The sequence below is a fragment of the Talpa europaea genome, assembly GCF_964194135.1.
Source record: "Talpa europaea genome assembly, chromosome: 4".
NCBI lineage: Eukaryota > Metazoa > Chordata > Mammalia > Eulipotyphla > Talpidae > Talpa > Talpa europaea.
The window spans coordinates 108,982,104-108,997,455 of NC_140070.1; the positions used below are offsets into that span (position 1 = coordinate 108,982,104).

The 15,352-nt window shown below is 38.0% G+C and overlaps 1 protein-coding gene across 1 annotated transcript in view; it reads left to right on the plus strand.

Moving 5' to 3' along the window:
• The window catches only part of ATP13A4 (ATPase 13A4), a gene marked incomplete at its 3' end in the record, with an annotated part of 104,324 nt that overhangs the window by 82,190 nt on the left and 6,782 nt on the right, over positions 1-15,352 (plus strand). The window contains exons 22-28 of the mRNA XM_084232212.1: positions 518-560; positions 913-1,022; positions 3,206-3,302; positions 4,989-5,061; positions 12,449-12,620; positions 13,160-13,353; positions 14,332-14,420. Of these exons, the coding sequence (XP_084088338.1) occupies positions 518-560; positions 913-1,022; positions 3,206-3,302; positions 4,989-5,061; positions 12,449-12,620; positions 13,160-13,353; positions 14,332-14,420 (778 nt within the window). The remainder of the gene's footprint in view (positions 1-517; positions 561-912; positions 1,023-3,205; positions 3,303-4,988; positions 5,062-12,448; positions 12,621-13,159; positions 13,354-14,331; positions 14,421-15,352) is intronic.

Consider the following 15,352-nt stretch of genomic DNA (forward strand, 5'->3'; position numbering starts at 1 on the left):
TGCTTTTTTTAGTTGAATGGCTGTTGACAAGGTAGATTTCTCTCCTGATACTCCTAACAGCGCCACAACTATTATTTGTTAATCATTTTAAAGTGTATTGGCCCTTTCCCGTACAGCACCCCGCTAAATACTCATAACACTTTGTAGAGGAGAAAATGATAGTCAAAATAAGAAAATGATCAGGTCAAAGATTTAGATACGCTGGTTTCATATCCAGAGCCCTCACCACCATTCTACGCGGTCTCATCTTAAGACAGATCATAAGCACCCACTTTTGACAGTCGCCAGTAAGCTTCCTACCCAGGGCTGGAGACAGGGGTGGTGTGCTAGGTTCTGAAACCATTGTATAAACTGCCATGTCACATTTTACCTTTAGACAAACCAGATTCTTGGGAAACTCCCTTAAAATAATAAGCTCAAACCATAAGTAGTAAAGCTCATTTTATCTTTTTAATTGGAGAAATTAGAAGGTAAGATTGCTTTGATGTTTTCTACAATTGACACAGTTCCCTTTTAGTTACTTTGTAGGTATGTGTGGTGATGGAGCCAATGACTGTGGGGTAAGTAGGTGCCAGTGTACGGGGCCATAATCTCACATTCAGTTGCGCTTACCTAGAGCCTTTAGCAATAAATAATACCTCTTGGGATATGTACCACCTCCATTCCTCTTGATGTGAGAGACTGATGTTGAGATTTGGGAGGGTTTTGGCCAAAGCCACACAATGATTCAGTGGTCAGTATATATTAAATGGGGAAGAATTTGATCCTGGAGTCCCCATTTTTTTGGCTAGTTGTCATCTGCTGGCTAGTGCTCATCCCCATGGCCACCTTGGGGCCAGTGTAACAGCATTCCCTTTGTGGCCTCAGTACAGCTGAGCATGCATGGACAGTAAGCTGACTCTTTGCTTTCAGGCTTTGAAAATGGCTCACGCGGGCATCTCTTTATCAGAACAAGAGGCATCTGTGGCCTCACCTTTTACTTCCAAAACACCAAACATTGAGTGTGTACCTCACCTTATCAAGTAAGTAGATGCTTTCTTTAAACAGTGTTTTAATCTCTATGAGATTTCAGGTGCAAATCCCATGTTCTGCCTGGGAAAGACAGAAGAAACTTTTTGTCCCTGGACATCCTACTCTCCAAGTGGACTTATCAGGAGTTAAAAATAACACTAAGGAAGTAGGGATATTTCTGATGACAATCCATGAAAGGATTGTTATCAGAAAATTGGAATCTGGAACTTGTGACTTCTTTGAGAATGTCAATGATCATATTACTATTATTATTATACTACTTACTATTACTTTAAATATTATTATTATACTACTTACTATTATATTATTATACTACTTACTATTACTATTACTTACTATTACCTTAGACATTTTGCATGGGGGAATTGAAAGAAACTTTCTTTTCCTTACTGTCTCGCTATGCTTCCTTGGAATATCTTTCCCATCTCCAGTTTTCAAAATATTTATTCATTTTTGCTGTTCCTACTAAAATTTCCGTTGGTCCCTTATTCTCCTCCCACCATGTATTTTTGCTACAGTTTATTGGAATCATAGAAATGTTTAGTTTTGTGGCTACTTCTGGTTATTGTATATAGCATGTATTTACAGTTTTATAAAGTGCTTTGTTGCCCATTATCTTATACTTAAAGACAACCTAATTGTAGGAATGGCCACTATTTCCTTTACAAATAAAGAAATTGAGGCTCAGAGAACTTAATTGAAGTGCCTAAGTTCATACAACCACATAGGATTGGAGATTGCATTAGAATAAATTTTGTTTTATCTGTGAATATTATACTTTCTCTACTACATTAAATTATTTGGCTAGTTGCTCCTGATTTTTAGAAATTTGTTATTGCATTGGAAAAATATTTATTGAGTAGATACTTAGTGCCAGGAATTGTTGTATGCACAGTGGATCCAGGAACAAGTATATCAAATGTCACTTGATCTCATGAAACTTTCGTTGGGTAAAAAAGTCAGACAGTAAACACAGATAAGCAGGGGTACTGTGAAAGGTAGAAAGATAGCTGGGGATGTGGCTTTGGCTGCTTTATATGGGGTGAGGTGGAAAATTCTTTCTTGGGAGGTAAGAAAGGAGAAGAAACTATTTTCTAGGAAGAGCAAATGGTAGCAGCAAAGTCTGGATACCAGAAAAATTCTAGTTTGAGGATTAGATTTTGGAATCCCAGGAAGCCATTATGACGATTAAATTTATTTTTTTTAAAGATTTACTTATTTATGTATACAAGAACTGGGGTATAGGCCAGAGGTGTGGGGGGTAAGAAGATTCACCAGAGACAGAGTGGGGAACAGAACAGGTGGCTTGACTGAAATACACTGCTGAGGGGAGCAGGGGGTGAGACAGGAGGGGTCTGCTATGCCATGTGGGCAGCTCCCTTGCCAGTGATGGAACTCATGTTGCAGTGGTTACGGATAGCTTCATAGGTTGCATCTTAACCCCTTGCACCACCAGGGAGGCCCAACTGATGATGAAATTTAAACTCCTGTCATGTTTTCCAAATGAAACTGATAGAAGTGACATTTCATAAGTTATACTTTAAATATATACTGTTTACTTAGAGTCATTCAACAGTAGCACAAATGAACATGTTCATTGTTTCCACACTATTTAAATTTAATCTATGACTAATTTGAGTGTCCATATTGTCTTGGTCCAGTTTTAGAAAAAGTTGGCAGTGGCAAGTGAAACTTGAATGCTAGTCTGCCAAACTCCTGAAGCACGTACATGAAAATATCTCCCAAACCTGCCATCTTATTTAAGTTCCTTAGTTCACAAATGAAGAAACTGTGACTGGGAGAAGGGAAATGACCTTTCAAATCACATTATTGAGTAGGTATGAGATCTGGGAGCAGTTTCCAGGTCTCCTGACACTGAGTTCAGCTGCTGATATAATACCCACAGAAAGAACAGGGGTAACTCCAAATCTGGAACCGTAACTGGATCAAGGCCTATGCACCTTGGCCTAGGATTGGTCTTTCCTGAAAATCTGGTCATCTGGCATGCTGACAGCCAGCTCTCACTGACTCAAGGTGGTCCAGACTATCAGACCTTCAATCGAATAATCAGGCTTTTGATTTTTCTTCTGATCTCAGCTGAACCGCATAGAACTGACCTCATTTCTTTCCATTACTTTCATCTCATTACTTTTTCATTTCTTTTCTCACACAGGGAAGGACGTGCAGCTCTTGTTACCTCATTTTGCATGTTTAAGTACATGGCTCTGTACAGCATGATTCAGTATATTGGTGTGCTGCTGCTCTACTGGGTATGATTGGGGACCTAGGCTTTTGGTTAGTGAGCTCTAAAACCCAATTTGTAATGCTTCCTAAGGAAATAGTGTAAACAGGATATTGGTCCTTCTAAATCTATCTTTAAAGTGTTTTTGAAAGTAAATAAGAAACAGACAAATATACGTTGAAAAAATTAATGGTGTCAATTCTCTGATATAGCCATTTTTTATTGTGTGTAGCTGAGCATAGGAACTGAGCATATTCCTTTCTTTCTCATTATCATTTCACCTGTTTGGACCAGATCTCTATCTTCCCAATCCTATCTTCCCAATCCCAGTGTGACTCTTGCCTAGCAAATCATCTATAAAACATGATCCTCTGATTAGGGTGCTAGTAAATATTTCATAACTGACTCTCCCAGGAAAACAAGCTCTGATTATTAATGTTTGCCAATTACAGTGATGTAAAGACACCCACAATGAGTGATTTCAAGCTATCTACCTGCTGTCACTGAGCACAGAGCACACAGGAGATGTACAATTGGATACTGTTATATATTACTTGCACCATATAGATACAAGGGTTGTAAATAATCTTAAGAACACAGATAACTATAAATTGTAGCAAAATAATCAGGAAGTGCTGGCTTTTTGTTATTTGACTACCTTTGTTTTTACTATAATTTATTGAATGGTAAATCTATATAATTTTAGTTTTTATGTTGGCTCCCTTTAACGACCATCTCACAAAATTCTTGATGATTTAGCAACTGACTCTTACAAGTGAGGATAAGCTAGCTTGCCAGTGCTTCTCTGAATACAGAAGTTAAAAAAATTTATATCATGCCCCCACCCACCAAATATGCAGGCCATGTAATGGCTTTTACTAGTTAATGAAATACAAAATGAGGAAAGGCATACTATTGTTAGTGAGCTGAAAATTTGGGCTTCTGTTAACTATAGTGAGAAAGGGAATTCCATTTGAAAAGTAACTAGATTCTACTCTATGCCCTGCCCTTTCGCTCCTGGATGGAAGATTTTAGTTCAGTTATTTTCAGATTACCTAAGTCATTTTCCACTCGCCAATAAATGGTCAGGAAAATGAGAAGTTATAATAATAATTTTGACCCTATTGGGAAATTCAGTAACTCATGCTCAAAATTGAGTCATCACTATCTTCTTTCCATTAAGAGGCGGGGGGGGGAGGGTAGGGGATGCAAGTGAGTTACTTGAAATCAGTAAGACCTGAACATTTTATTCTCTTATCTAGGTGCTTTATTAGGATATTTCAGTAACACCCAAGAACACAAATAGCGGATTCAGTTATTGTCTGTTTCCATTAGCAGAGTCCCACACATTTATCACTGGAGGTTATTGGGATTGCATTGTTTTATGGTGCCAGAACCTGACTTTTCTGCTCACAGTAGAAAGGAGAGCAGCAGTGGGGTTGTAGAGTGAGATGTTCCCCCAACAAGGGGTGATGCCGATGGACCAAGGAGAAGCCCAGAGAGCAGGTGATGCTCGAGGTCCTTCTGGTGAGACTGGACTTCATGGCCTTGTCTTTAATCTTTCCACCAACCCAAGCAGGCCCCTGAGATGGTCTCCTTCAAATTTATTTGAAAAATCCTATATTGAAGTGAAAAAAATAATGCAGTTCATATCAAACTTCATCCCCAAGGTCATAACCTATTTGAGTTGCTTTCTTTTTGTTTTTGTTTTCAGGAGACAAACAGCCTTTCAAATTACCAGTTTCTGTTCCAGGATCTGGCCATTACAACTCTTATTGGCGTGACAAGTAAGACATTTTAAAAACTTTCTTCCTAGTAGTGCTCCTTTCAGTTTCCTTCCTTGTACCTCAGGAGGGTTGGCACCCGGGAGGAACAGGGCAGTGATGTCTGTCATGTTCCCAAAGGTGTACAGAAAGAGGAAAGAGCACATAGGGTCCTCGTTCTTGAGTGTTGAAAGAAAGTATTAGCAAGGGAAATGCTGGCTAATTGCCTTGTTGTTTTCTACAAAAAATAGAACTTCCATAATGGTCACTAAACAATTAAAATGAAAAAAAGAAAACGACCTTGAAATCAGGAATAATGCTTTCATTGTGTTTTGAGGTACAGTTATAGTTGAAAGATGCCCAGTTTATAAAAACTAAATGGCTTTTCCCCCCCATCTCCATTCTTAGCCTCTCAGGATTTAGAAAAGAGATGAAGGGTAATTTCACCACCATGTTTCTCCTGCCCCTATCTCCTTGCTAAAATATGAATTATCGTCCCAATTTCCCTGCTATGGAATTGTTTTCCAACCCACCCATTAACTATCATCTTTACCATGTAGTCTGATTTTTCTCTGTGTTATATGTAAATGCTAACAGCTCCATTCATACTTTAATGCTTCTACCTTCTTGATGACTTTGTTGCTGCAATAATCATTCTTCAATATCATTAACTTTTGTCTTATCTACAGGATCATTCCCATCAGCACATAAGTATATTTTCACATTTTCTTTCTTCAAAGCTTTTCCTTGACTCCAAATTCACCACTAGCTGTTTTCCTCTTTATTCTCAAAGTGATCAAATAGTTATCTGTACTTTCTCTATTTGCCATCTTTAATTCCGTTGTTCTTTCACTTCAACCAGTCAGACTCTCATATTCAAAGGCATGGATTTGGGTGCTGGCCTTGTGATATTGTTTGGTGGGAGGCAGCAGTAAACCAGCAACTCTTATATTCATAGTCAACCTGTGCTGTAATTAATGACTGAATTAATTCGAACAGGAATGTTGGTTGACATTTTTCTTTACCCAAATGAGCAAAACAACAGAGGCTTTGTTGAAACTCTAGTGATGTAAGTAATTTATCTAGTGAGTTGCATAATGGTTCTTAAATGCTAAAAATAATATTTTCTCAATTTGAAAATATTGCTCATGATGTAATGGCTACAGATGTGATACACCTTTATACTTAACTTCCATTTTAATTTCCAGAATGGAGATAATGCAAAAATGTAGTGAGACAATTAGGCAGCTGTCAGTTTTAAGTATTCATTAACTTTGTTTTTAATATATTTATTTAGTTGGAAGTTTGTATAACTTACTTTGGATAATGCCTATGTTTAATAAACTGGCTTGCAAATCTCATAGCCCTTGGCCCTTATGAGCCAATTCCAATCACCGCTGATTCCAAGGCACACATTAATGATGTATTAAAAATAAGTGCCATTCTCAGACAGATTGCCTCTTCTCCATGCCTCATGGCCTGGCTTGCACACGATTCCCTCTTATTTCTCCTTATCATGATCTTAAATGCTTTCTCACCAACTTATCTTGCCAACCTGTTCAAAAGCTCTGCTTCTGGAGAAGGTGCTCAAGGAAGTGACTACTATCCACACTGCAGCCGCCACGACTCTGACACTACTCTGGTCAAGTCTAGTGTGGCTTCCTTGCTGTCAAAAAAGACAACCACTTCTCTTCCCTGATTGTACTTGGATTTCTCAGCAACACTCTCCTTCATCAAAAGGTTGCTTGCTCCTTTATCTGTGTCTTTCTTTGAATTTTGTAATGTTCCAAGGCCTGACTCTGGGTCTGCTTGGTCTTTTCAATCGACAACATCTTCTTAAACAATTTCAACCAATCTTATGAATATAATGTCATCTATTTGCTGATGAATTCCAAATTTATAGCTCTAGTTTTGATGCTTATTTTGAATTCAGGAAATACAGCTCTCAGCATCTAACCTTGGATAATCAGACTTAACATGGCCAAATGGGGACCTCCCTGGTAGTGCAAGGGTTTGAGTCTCAGCACTATGAATCTATTGTCAGCCATTGCAGCATGAGTTTGATCCCCGGCCAGGGAGCTATCCCACATATGGCACAGCAGGCCTCTCCTGTCTCACCTGCTGCTCCCCTCAGCAGTGTATTTCAGTCTGCCTGTTCTGCTCCCCACTCTGTCTCTGGTGAATCCTCTCACCCGCCTGCACCTCTGGCCTACACCCCAGCTCTTGTATGCATAAATAAATAATCTTTTTAAAAAAATGCCCAAACAGAAATCTTTAGTTTACCAGATTTGATACGAGTACTTTAAAATCAAGTACCTAGTTTGTATTGGCACTTAGAATACATCAGTGAAAAAAAAAAAGCAAAACAAAAAATATTCCTTTCTTCTTGGATCTCTTGTTCTATGAAATTAGCACCCTGTCTCCTTATTTGTTCAAGTCAAAGAACTGGAGTCATCTTTCCTTCATCCTTCAATTCTAATACATACGAGTGTCCAGTTGACTTTGCCTCCCAGACATCCCCTGCTTCCCTTCTCTGAATCGCCATTGTAGCTACCTCATAGCAGCACCTCCTTTTCTGTGTATTACTGTAAGGAGCTTACAAGTGATCCAATTGATTTTGCATCCATCCTGTCATCTTCACCTCACCCCTGTTTACCTTTCACACAAGTGGTAAAGATGTTGTTTTTTCAGTGTAAATTTTATTGTCATCCCCTTGCTTAAAGTGCTCCAATGACTTCCCATTACTAATCCAAAGTTTTAGGTGATTTGGCTCTTGAGTGCTTCTCCAGCTTCACCTCTGCCCATATTGCCACTTACTTACTTGTTCCAGTCTTTTCTGTCTCTTGAGCAATGCTAAGCTTATGGTCACCTCAGTACTTCTGTTTTTCATTTTTCTTTGCCTGAAATATTCTCCCCTTAGATCTTCTAAAGGCTTCGACTTTTTCTTATTATCCAGATCTTAGCTCAAATGTTGCCATCTCTGAAAGCTCACTTTAAATAAAGACAGAGCTAGTTAGTCTTCATCACACAGTTCTGCTTCCTTTTTTTCAACTGTACTTTTTGCAATTCGAAATTATATTTACCATGTTTTTAATTGCTTTTGCTCTCCCCCCCTTTCCTCACTCAGAGTGTGCCCTTCATCAGAACTGCACCTCTCTCTGATCACTGCTCTATTTCCAGGACTTCTAATGGTGCCTGTCATATCAAAGCAGCTCATTAATATCTGTTAAATCTATTAAAAGAATACCCTTGGGCAGTCCTTACTGTTAACAAAGTTCTCCTTCACATCAAGCTAGATCAGTCTCATCAGGACTTTTACCCATCCCAGTTCTGTACTTGGGGTGACACAAAACAATCTGCTTGGTCTTCCCACACCAGTCCTTCAGATATTCAGAAACAGCTCTCAGTTCTTCAGATTGTTCTCTTCTCCATAGCAAGCAACTTCAAGTGTTTCTCTATTTTTGATAAATAACATGATTATTTTCTGTTTTTATTTTGATTAACATACCTTCCTTATGGAAAGAAGATAGAAAACACTGCAAAAAAAAAAAAAGCCCATCTTTATTCTACTATCCAGAGTTAACTAATTACAGAATTTTGATTTTAATTTAAACTGGAGAAATTTGAATTGTGTTCTTTATGTAATTGTTCATCCTTTTTAAAAATGATCTTTATCATCGTATTTTGTGTTCTTTATGTATGTTGTCCATCCTTTTTTATTTAACTAGATTTACTTTCCAGTGTCATTAAGTATATTAATTTTTCTTATTGTCATTTTCACCATTTTTAAGTGTACATTTCAGGGGTATTAACCACATTCACAATACTGTACAATGAACACTGTTATCTATTTCCAAGACTTTTTCATAACCCTAGACACAAACTCTGTACTCTTTAATCCGTAACTCCCATTGTCCTCCCTCTCAACCTCTGGTCTGTTTCATTTACTTTTTGTCTCTGTGAGTGTGCCTTTTAAAGATACCTCATATAGGGCCTCCCTGGTGGCGCAGCGGTTGAGCGCTGTGTTGTGAAGCTGCCCGCAGCCTCTGCAGTGCCGGTTCGATCCCCGGCTGCTCCCCGGCCACCAGGCGAGGGTCCCACATGGCACGCAGACCTCTCCTGCCGCCCGCTGCTCCCTTCAGCAGTGTACTTCGGTCCTTCTGCCTGCTCTGTTCCCTGCTCTGGTTCTGGTGAATTCTCTCACCCTCCTGCGCTTCTGACTGTACCCAGTGCTTGTATAAATAAATAAATAAATCTTTAAAAAAAAAAGATACTTCATATAGGTGATGCAACATTAGTGCCTGCATCTGATTTATTTGGATTAGCAATGTCTTTTCAAGTTTCCTATATGTTGTAGCATGGATCAGAGCTTTTTATGACTGAACAATAGTTCTTTATATGTAAATACCACATTTCATTTAACCATTTATCAATTGATAGGCTTGGGTTGCTCTCATCTTTTGACTACTGTGAATTATTGACAATGAAAATTTGCATAAAATATCTGCTTGAGTCCCTGTTTTCAACTCTTTTGAGTATAGAAGCAGAATTGCTTGGTCATGTGGCAACCTATAACTTTTTTTTTTTTAAGGTTTCACTTATTTTTATTTTTGTGTTTCAGAAGAACTGAGGTGTAGGCCAGAGGCACTGGGGTTGAGACGATTCACCAGAGATAGAGTAGGGAGCAGAACAGGCAGATCTACTGAAATACACTGCTGGGGAGCAGCGGGTGAGCCAGGAGAGGTCTGCTGTGCCATGTGTGGCTTAGCTCCCTGGCAGGGGATGGGACTCAGGTCATTGCGGTGATAGCACTAAGACTTAACCCCGAGGCCACCAGAGAGGCCCATCTATAACTTTCTGAGAAATTTTCATACTATTTCCTGTAGTGACTGCATCATTTTACTTTCTCACCAGCAATGCATTAAGGTTTCAATTTTCCTACAACCTCATCAACACTTGTCATTTAACCTAAAAAATTTTTTTTTTAGATATTCTGATAGGTACGATAAGTATGAAAAGATATCTTGTTAGGGTTTTGATTTTCACTTGTCTATGACTAATAGTGTTGAATTTATTTTTAGTTGTTATTGGTCATCCAGGTGTCTTCTTTGAAAAAACATTTATTCAAGTCTTTTCCCCCTTTTCTTAATTGGATTTTTGTCTTTTGACTCTTGAGTCCTGAAGTATTTTATTTTGAGGATATTAAAATGTTATCATCTAGAAAACTTAAATAAGGGACCAGGAAAATGAATAACTATAAGAAAGTGAAAATCAAAATCAACAAAAAACTATGAACCAGAGACACTTTTAGGGGGGCGGGAGGGGAGGGATTGGGGTCAGAATGGGGGGCTGCAATTGTATGGGGAATATAACAATAAAATTTATAAAAAAAAATGTTATCAAATATATGATTGCAAATATTCAGATTTTATTGTCTTTTCAGTTCTTTAATATAGAAATTTTAAATAGGAATGCCAATAAAAAGAAATTTTAAAAAGAATTTTTTTAAAGAATTTTTTTGGTTCCTTTTTATAAGTTCTATCTTGTTATTTACATTCTTACTTTGTTTATACATTATTTCACTGATTTCCTTCAGTTATTTTTCCATGGTTTTCTTTAGTTCATTGAATACATTTAGAACAATTCTTTTAAGACTTTTAAGACAAACTCTTTTCCCAGTAAATACAATGTCTGGGCTTCCTCAGGGATGATTTCTGTCAATTTATTTTGGCTAGTTGAATATTGTAATGTAAGAACTCGGATAATCAGATTTCCCCCTTCCCTAGGGTTTGACATTTTTTTGTATGTTTTATGAAGTCTATAGTAGTCAATTGCTTAATAACTTTCCTAAGCTATTTCAGTTATTCTTTGTGGTCCTTGAAATCTCTGTCCATTTAGCTTTTGTTCAGCTGATGTTTTGACATAGCTTTCTTGAGACTCATGACTTAAAACACATCACCACCAACAACAAAATACTGCTCCCAGTATTTGCTGTTTCAAGCCGATGCCCTTTGCTGGGCATGCATCTTGCCCTGGGCATCTATGTGGTGTTGTATGTCCCCCCAATATACACATGTGCTTTGGAATGCCATAATTTCTCAAAGAAAAGTTTTCTTGGAATTTCTTCACAGATATTAAGTAGTTATTTTATGTGCCAGCTTTAATCATTTGCTCTAGTTTATTATTGTACAGTGTTTTCAAACAGTGTGTGTGTTTTCTATCCTGAGTGAGGCTTGCTCTAGGAGAAAGAAGAAATAAGTACCTGTACCAGTCTTTTTTTTTTTTAAAGATTTTTTTTTATTTTTATTTATTTATACCAGCACTGGGTACAGTCAGAAGCGCGGGAGGGTGAGAGAATTCACCAGAGCCAGAGCGGGGAGCAGAGCAGGCAGAAGGACTGAAGTACACTGCTGAGGGGAGCAGCGGGCGGCAGGAGAGGTCTGCGTGCCATGTGGGACCCTCCTCCGGTGGCTGGGGAGCAGCCGGGGATCGAACCAGCGCTGCAGAGGCTGTGGGCAGCTTTGCAACCCAGCACTCAACCGCTGCGCCACCGGGGAGGCCCCCTTGTACCAGTCTTTCAGGCAAACCCCAAACAAGATAAAATCTTTGTGGGTAGAATCTTCTTGCTCCCTCTCCCTCCATAACTAGGGACCCCTGAGCTAAGGAGGGGCTTTGGCCAGGGCAAGCATCAATGCCACAACATTTCCCAACCGTTTTGAAGTCACCTTTTTCTTGATTCAGTATTGGTTTGAGTATTATAAACCTTTGTGTGTTTTTCATAGCTCTGACAGTTTTTCCTTGTTTTTTAATGTTTCTCTGGAGAGATGGAATCTTGGAGCTGCCTACGCTACCATTTTGCTGATGTTGCTCCCATTTTGTCATGAAATATTTGAAAGCATTACTTCTTAATGACTCCATGTTGTTCTATTCTATAGATGTACCATAATTTATTGTAAAAGATGCTGTGATGAACATCTTTCTACATTTATAATGTTTTAGCCTTAGGGTAAATTTTCAGAAACAGAATAAGTATGTCAAATGTTATGAACATTTTTCAATCTTTTCATATCCTTTGCCAAATTGCCCTGCAGAAAGTTTGTGTCAATTTATGTTCCCATAGCAAAGCACAAGAGTGTTCATTTGATCGCTTTCCCTCTTATAATTTAATAGTCTTTGCCTGTTGAATAGTAAAAAAAAAAAGCTTCTAGTGATTTTTTATGTCTGCTCGCTTAAGAATTCCTCATCTGACTTGAGGATCTACCCATTCCTTATTTTGTTCCCTTAGTGTTTGCTGTACTTCAATATGTTAATTTCCTCAGATATGTGGGCCCAAGAAGTCACACCATTCTTCTGATGATGAATGCCTCATTTTTCTGCTCTCATAAACATAAAATCTGAATTTTTTTTACAGTGAACTTGAATGGTGCCTACCCCAAGCTGGTGCCTTTCAGACCTGCAGGACGCTTGATCTCCCCACCTCTGCTGCTCTCTGTGGTTCTCAACATTCTTCTCAGCCTGGCCATGCAAATTGTGGGCTTCATTCTGGTCCAGAGGCAGCCTTGGTATTCCACAGACATGCACAGGTATGACCACAGCCTTGGATCTCGCTTCTCACACTCTGATTTCCAACAAACACTTGGGCCATATGATGAGAGGCAAATGGACCTTCATTCTGCCAAATGCTTTGACTTTTCAAGTCAATCACACAAATTTCTAGTGATGGTCTTTTCTCCATAGTACGGTTAGATAGTGTGGTTCATTGGTACTTATCTTTGTTTTGCATGATAATGATCAATGATGAACTTTTATATCTAGGGTGTCCATGTATAATAGTTTACCCGGGCAAAGCAAGTTTAAATCTGATGTCCCAGTGACACCATCAAAATCTTTTTTCTTTCACATTCAAATGTGTTCCCTGTTAGATGATCAATTATATGACACCCTACTTATAAATGTTCAAGATCTTAAGCCACTGGAGGGGAAAAATCATGACTTAGTCACCTTTTTCTCCAATAGAGTTTTAATACACAGGATGGATGCACAATTTATTGAATAAATAACTTTTTCTCTCCTCTCTCCTATATATTCATATAGCAACTTCATTGTTTTGTTTCCCTTTTAGTGCCTGTACAGAGCAAAATAACACCATCTCAGAGTTAACCAGTTCTCCATCTGCTTCAGGAAAAAATGGAAGTAATAGTGACTTCACAAGTTTTGAGAGCACCACTGTATGGTTCTTGGGCACAATCAACTGTATCATTGTGGCCCTTATCTTCTCTAAAGGAAAACCATTTAGGCAGCCCACCTATACAAACTGTGAGTAGAATTATACTGGATCCAAGGTGAGGGGTCCTCAGATGTGCCTGGGTCATCAGTGAGCAGCATAGCTGTGTTTATCTGGGTTCTCCCAACCCCTCTTCCAGGACTGCACAGCACATCAGGCAGCCTCATCTATGTTATTTTCCTTCAAGCTGCAGTAAATACTGGGACTTCTTTCTCCACCTCTTCCTTGAGATCACTTCAAGTTGGGAAGATTTATTTTTTCTTCCACTTGTCAGTATTCACCCTGGAGGGGGTGGGAAGAGCATCCAGCATTCTGTTGGAAAGAGTCTATTGTCCTGAAGGCAATGGGCAGGTGACATAGTGTTATTGGCAGGTGAAAGTGGATCTCCTCTGGAGGAATCTGACTGTAGATTATTATGGAGGCTCTTGGAAAAAGCATCTTCCACCGCCTTACATTCTGGGGTTGAGGTGTGTATTGGGAGAAATGGGTGACTTGGTTTATGGTGGGGATATTTATTTGTTTTCTATTACTCCCTCTCTAATTGGGAAAATTTGGAAGCACAAGTTGAAGACTCAACATCCTCATAAAAATGTGTTAATTCAGAGAAAATTATTTTGCCCTTCTCCTTTGTGGAATGAGGAAGCACTTGAACATTGACCTTCACATGATTGCAATTTAAACATTTGTTTATTTGCAGTCCTTTTTTTTTTCCAGAGAAGGATTGCAGGCAGATGATTAAAGAGACTCAGATACTTGCATATCTTCAAGGCATTTATTGAAAATATATTTTGTCAATGTTACTCTATGCATATTTCCCACATTTATATTGATACTTATATTCATGTAAAATTTTTCACTTGTCTCAAGGATGTGCATGGAAATTGTAGAGGTGAGACCTGCTGTTTGGATGTAGAAATCAAGTAAATTTAATCTAAAATATGTCTATCAATAGATGTGACATTCTATGATCTGATCTCTCAAAATGATAATTTTTGCTCTTATTTCCTCAGATATCTTTGTCCTTGTGCTGATGATACAGCTGGGGGTGTGTCTGTTCATTCTATTTGCTGATATTCCAGAATTATATAGGCAATTGGATGTAAGTCTGATCTCTGAAACATGATAATGGCTTACAATTGTAGAAAACCATGTCTTCAAAAATCAAGTCAAAATTGCAATTAACATAGATTCTTCACACCAATTATTCTTTTGAGATGGTAAAGTTAAAAAGGATGCTGAATTTATTCATATTTTAAAATTTAAGATCATCAGGAAACAAAATTTTGTCTGGCCTTCATTTCAATTATTTCAAAAGCATTGAACAGTTTTCTTTCGAGGGATCTCTGTAAGGTTGGAAAATCTGTTTATACACTTTCTCTTTCAAATGTGAGGGAATTATCTCCCTGAATTCTTCAGTTTTGAAGCTGTTTAAAACAGTTTTGCCGGTAGTACTTTTTTTTTTTTTTTGTTAATTCTCAAATCTGTACTTACATCTTTTTAAAATCTTTTTAAAAATGTGTTTTTCTATATGTTCATACTCAGGCCTGTAAAACTTATTGTCAAAGAGCCATAACTTACCACATGAGTCATTTTAGATTTTGTAATTTTGAGACAATGTTGAAAAGTCTGTAAAAGACAGAAATTTCACATATTGAAACAAGGGAAAATATATATTTATTCCTTTAACCTAATCTTTTGAATTAGAGGTTTATCATTATTGTTCTCTACACAAGTACATAGAACATGGGTGAGATGGTAAAAGAACTGAGCTATTTTTACTTGGTGTCCTATGTGCTTGTCTTATTTCAAAATCCCATCTATTCGTTGTTACATTACCAGTGCCTTGCACAAAGAAGGACAATGGCACCAACTGATCATTGTCTGTCAATTTCCTAAATGTAGACAAGCAATTGGAGGGCAAAGTGCACTTGAAACCAGCAATCGCTTCATAAACCCATAGAGACATTTGACATATAAATGAAGTTCAGCATTCAGTTTTCATATTTGTCATTCATTACTGTGGTTAATAGA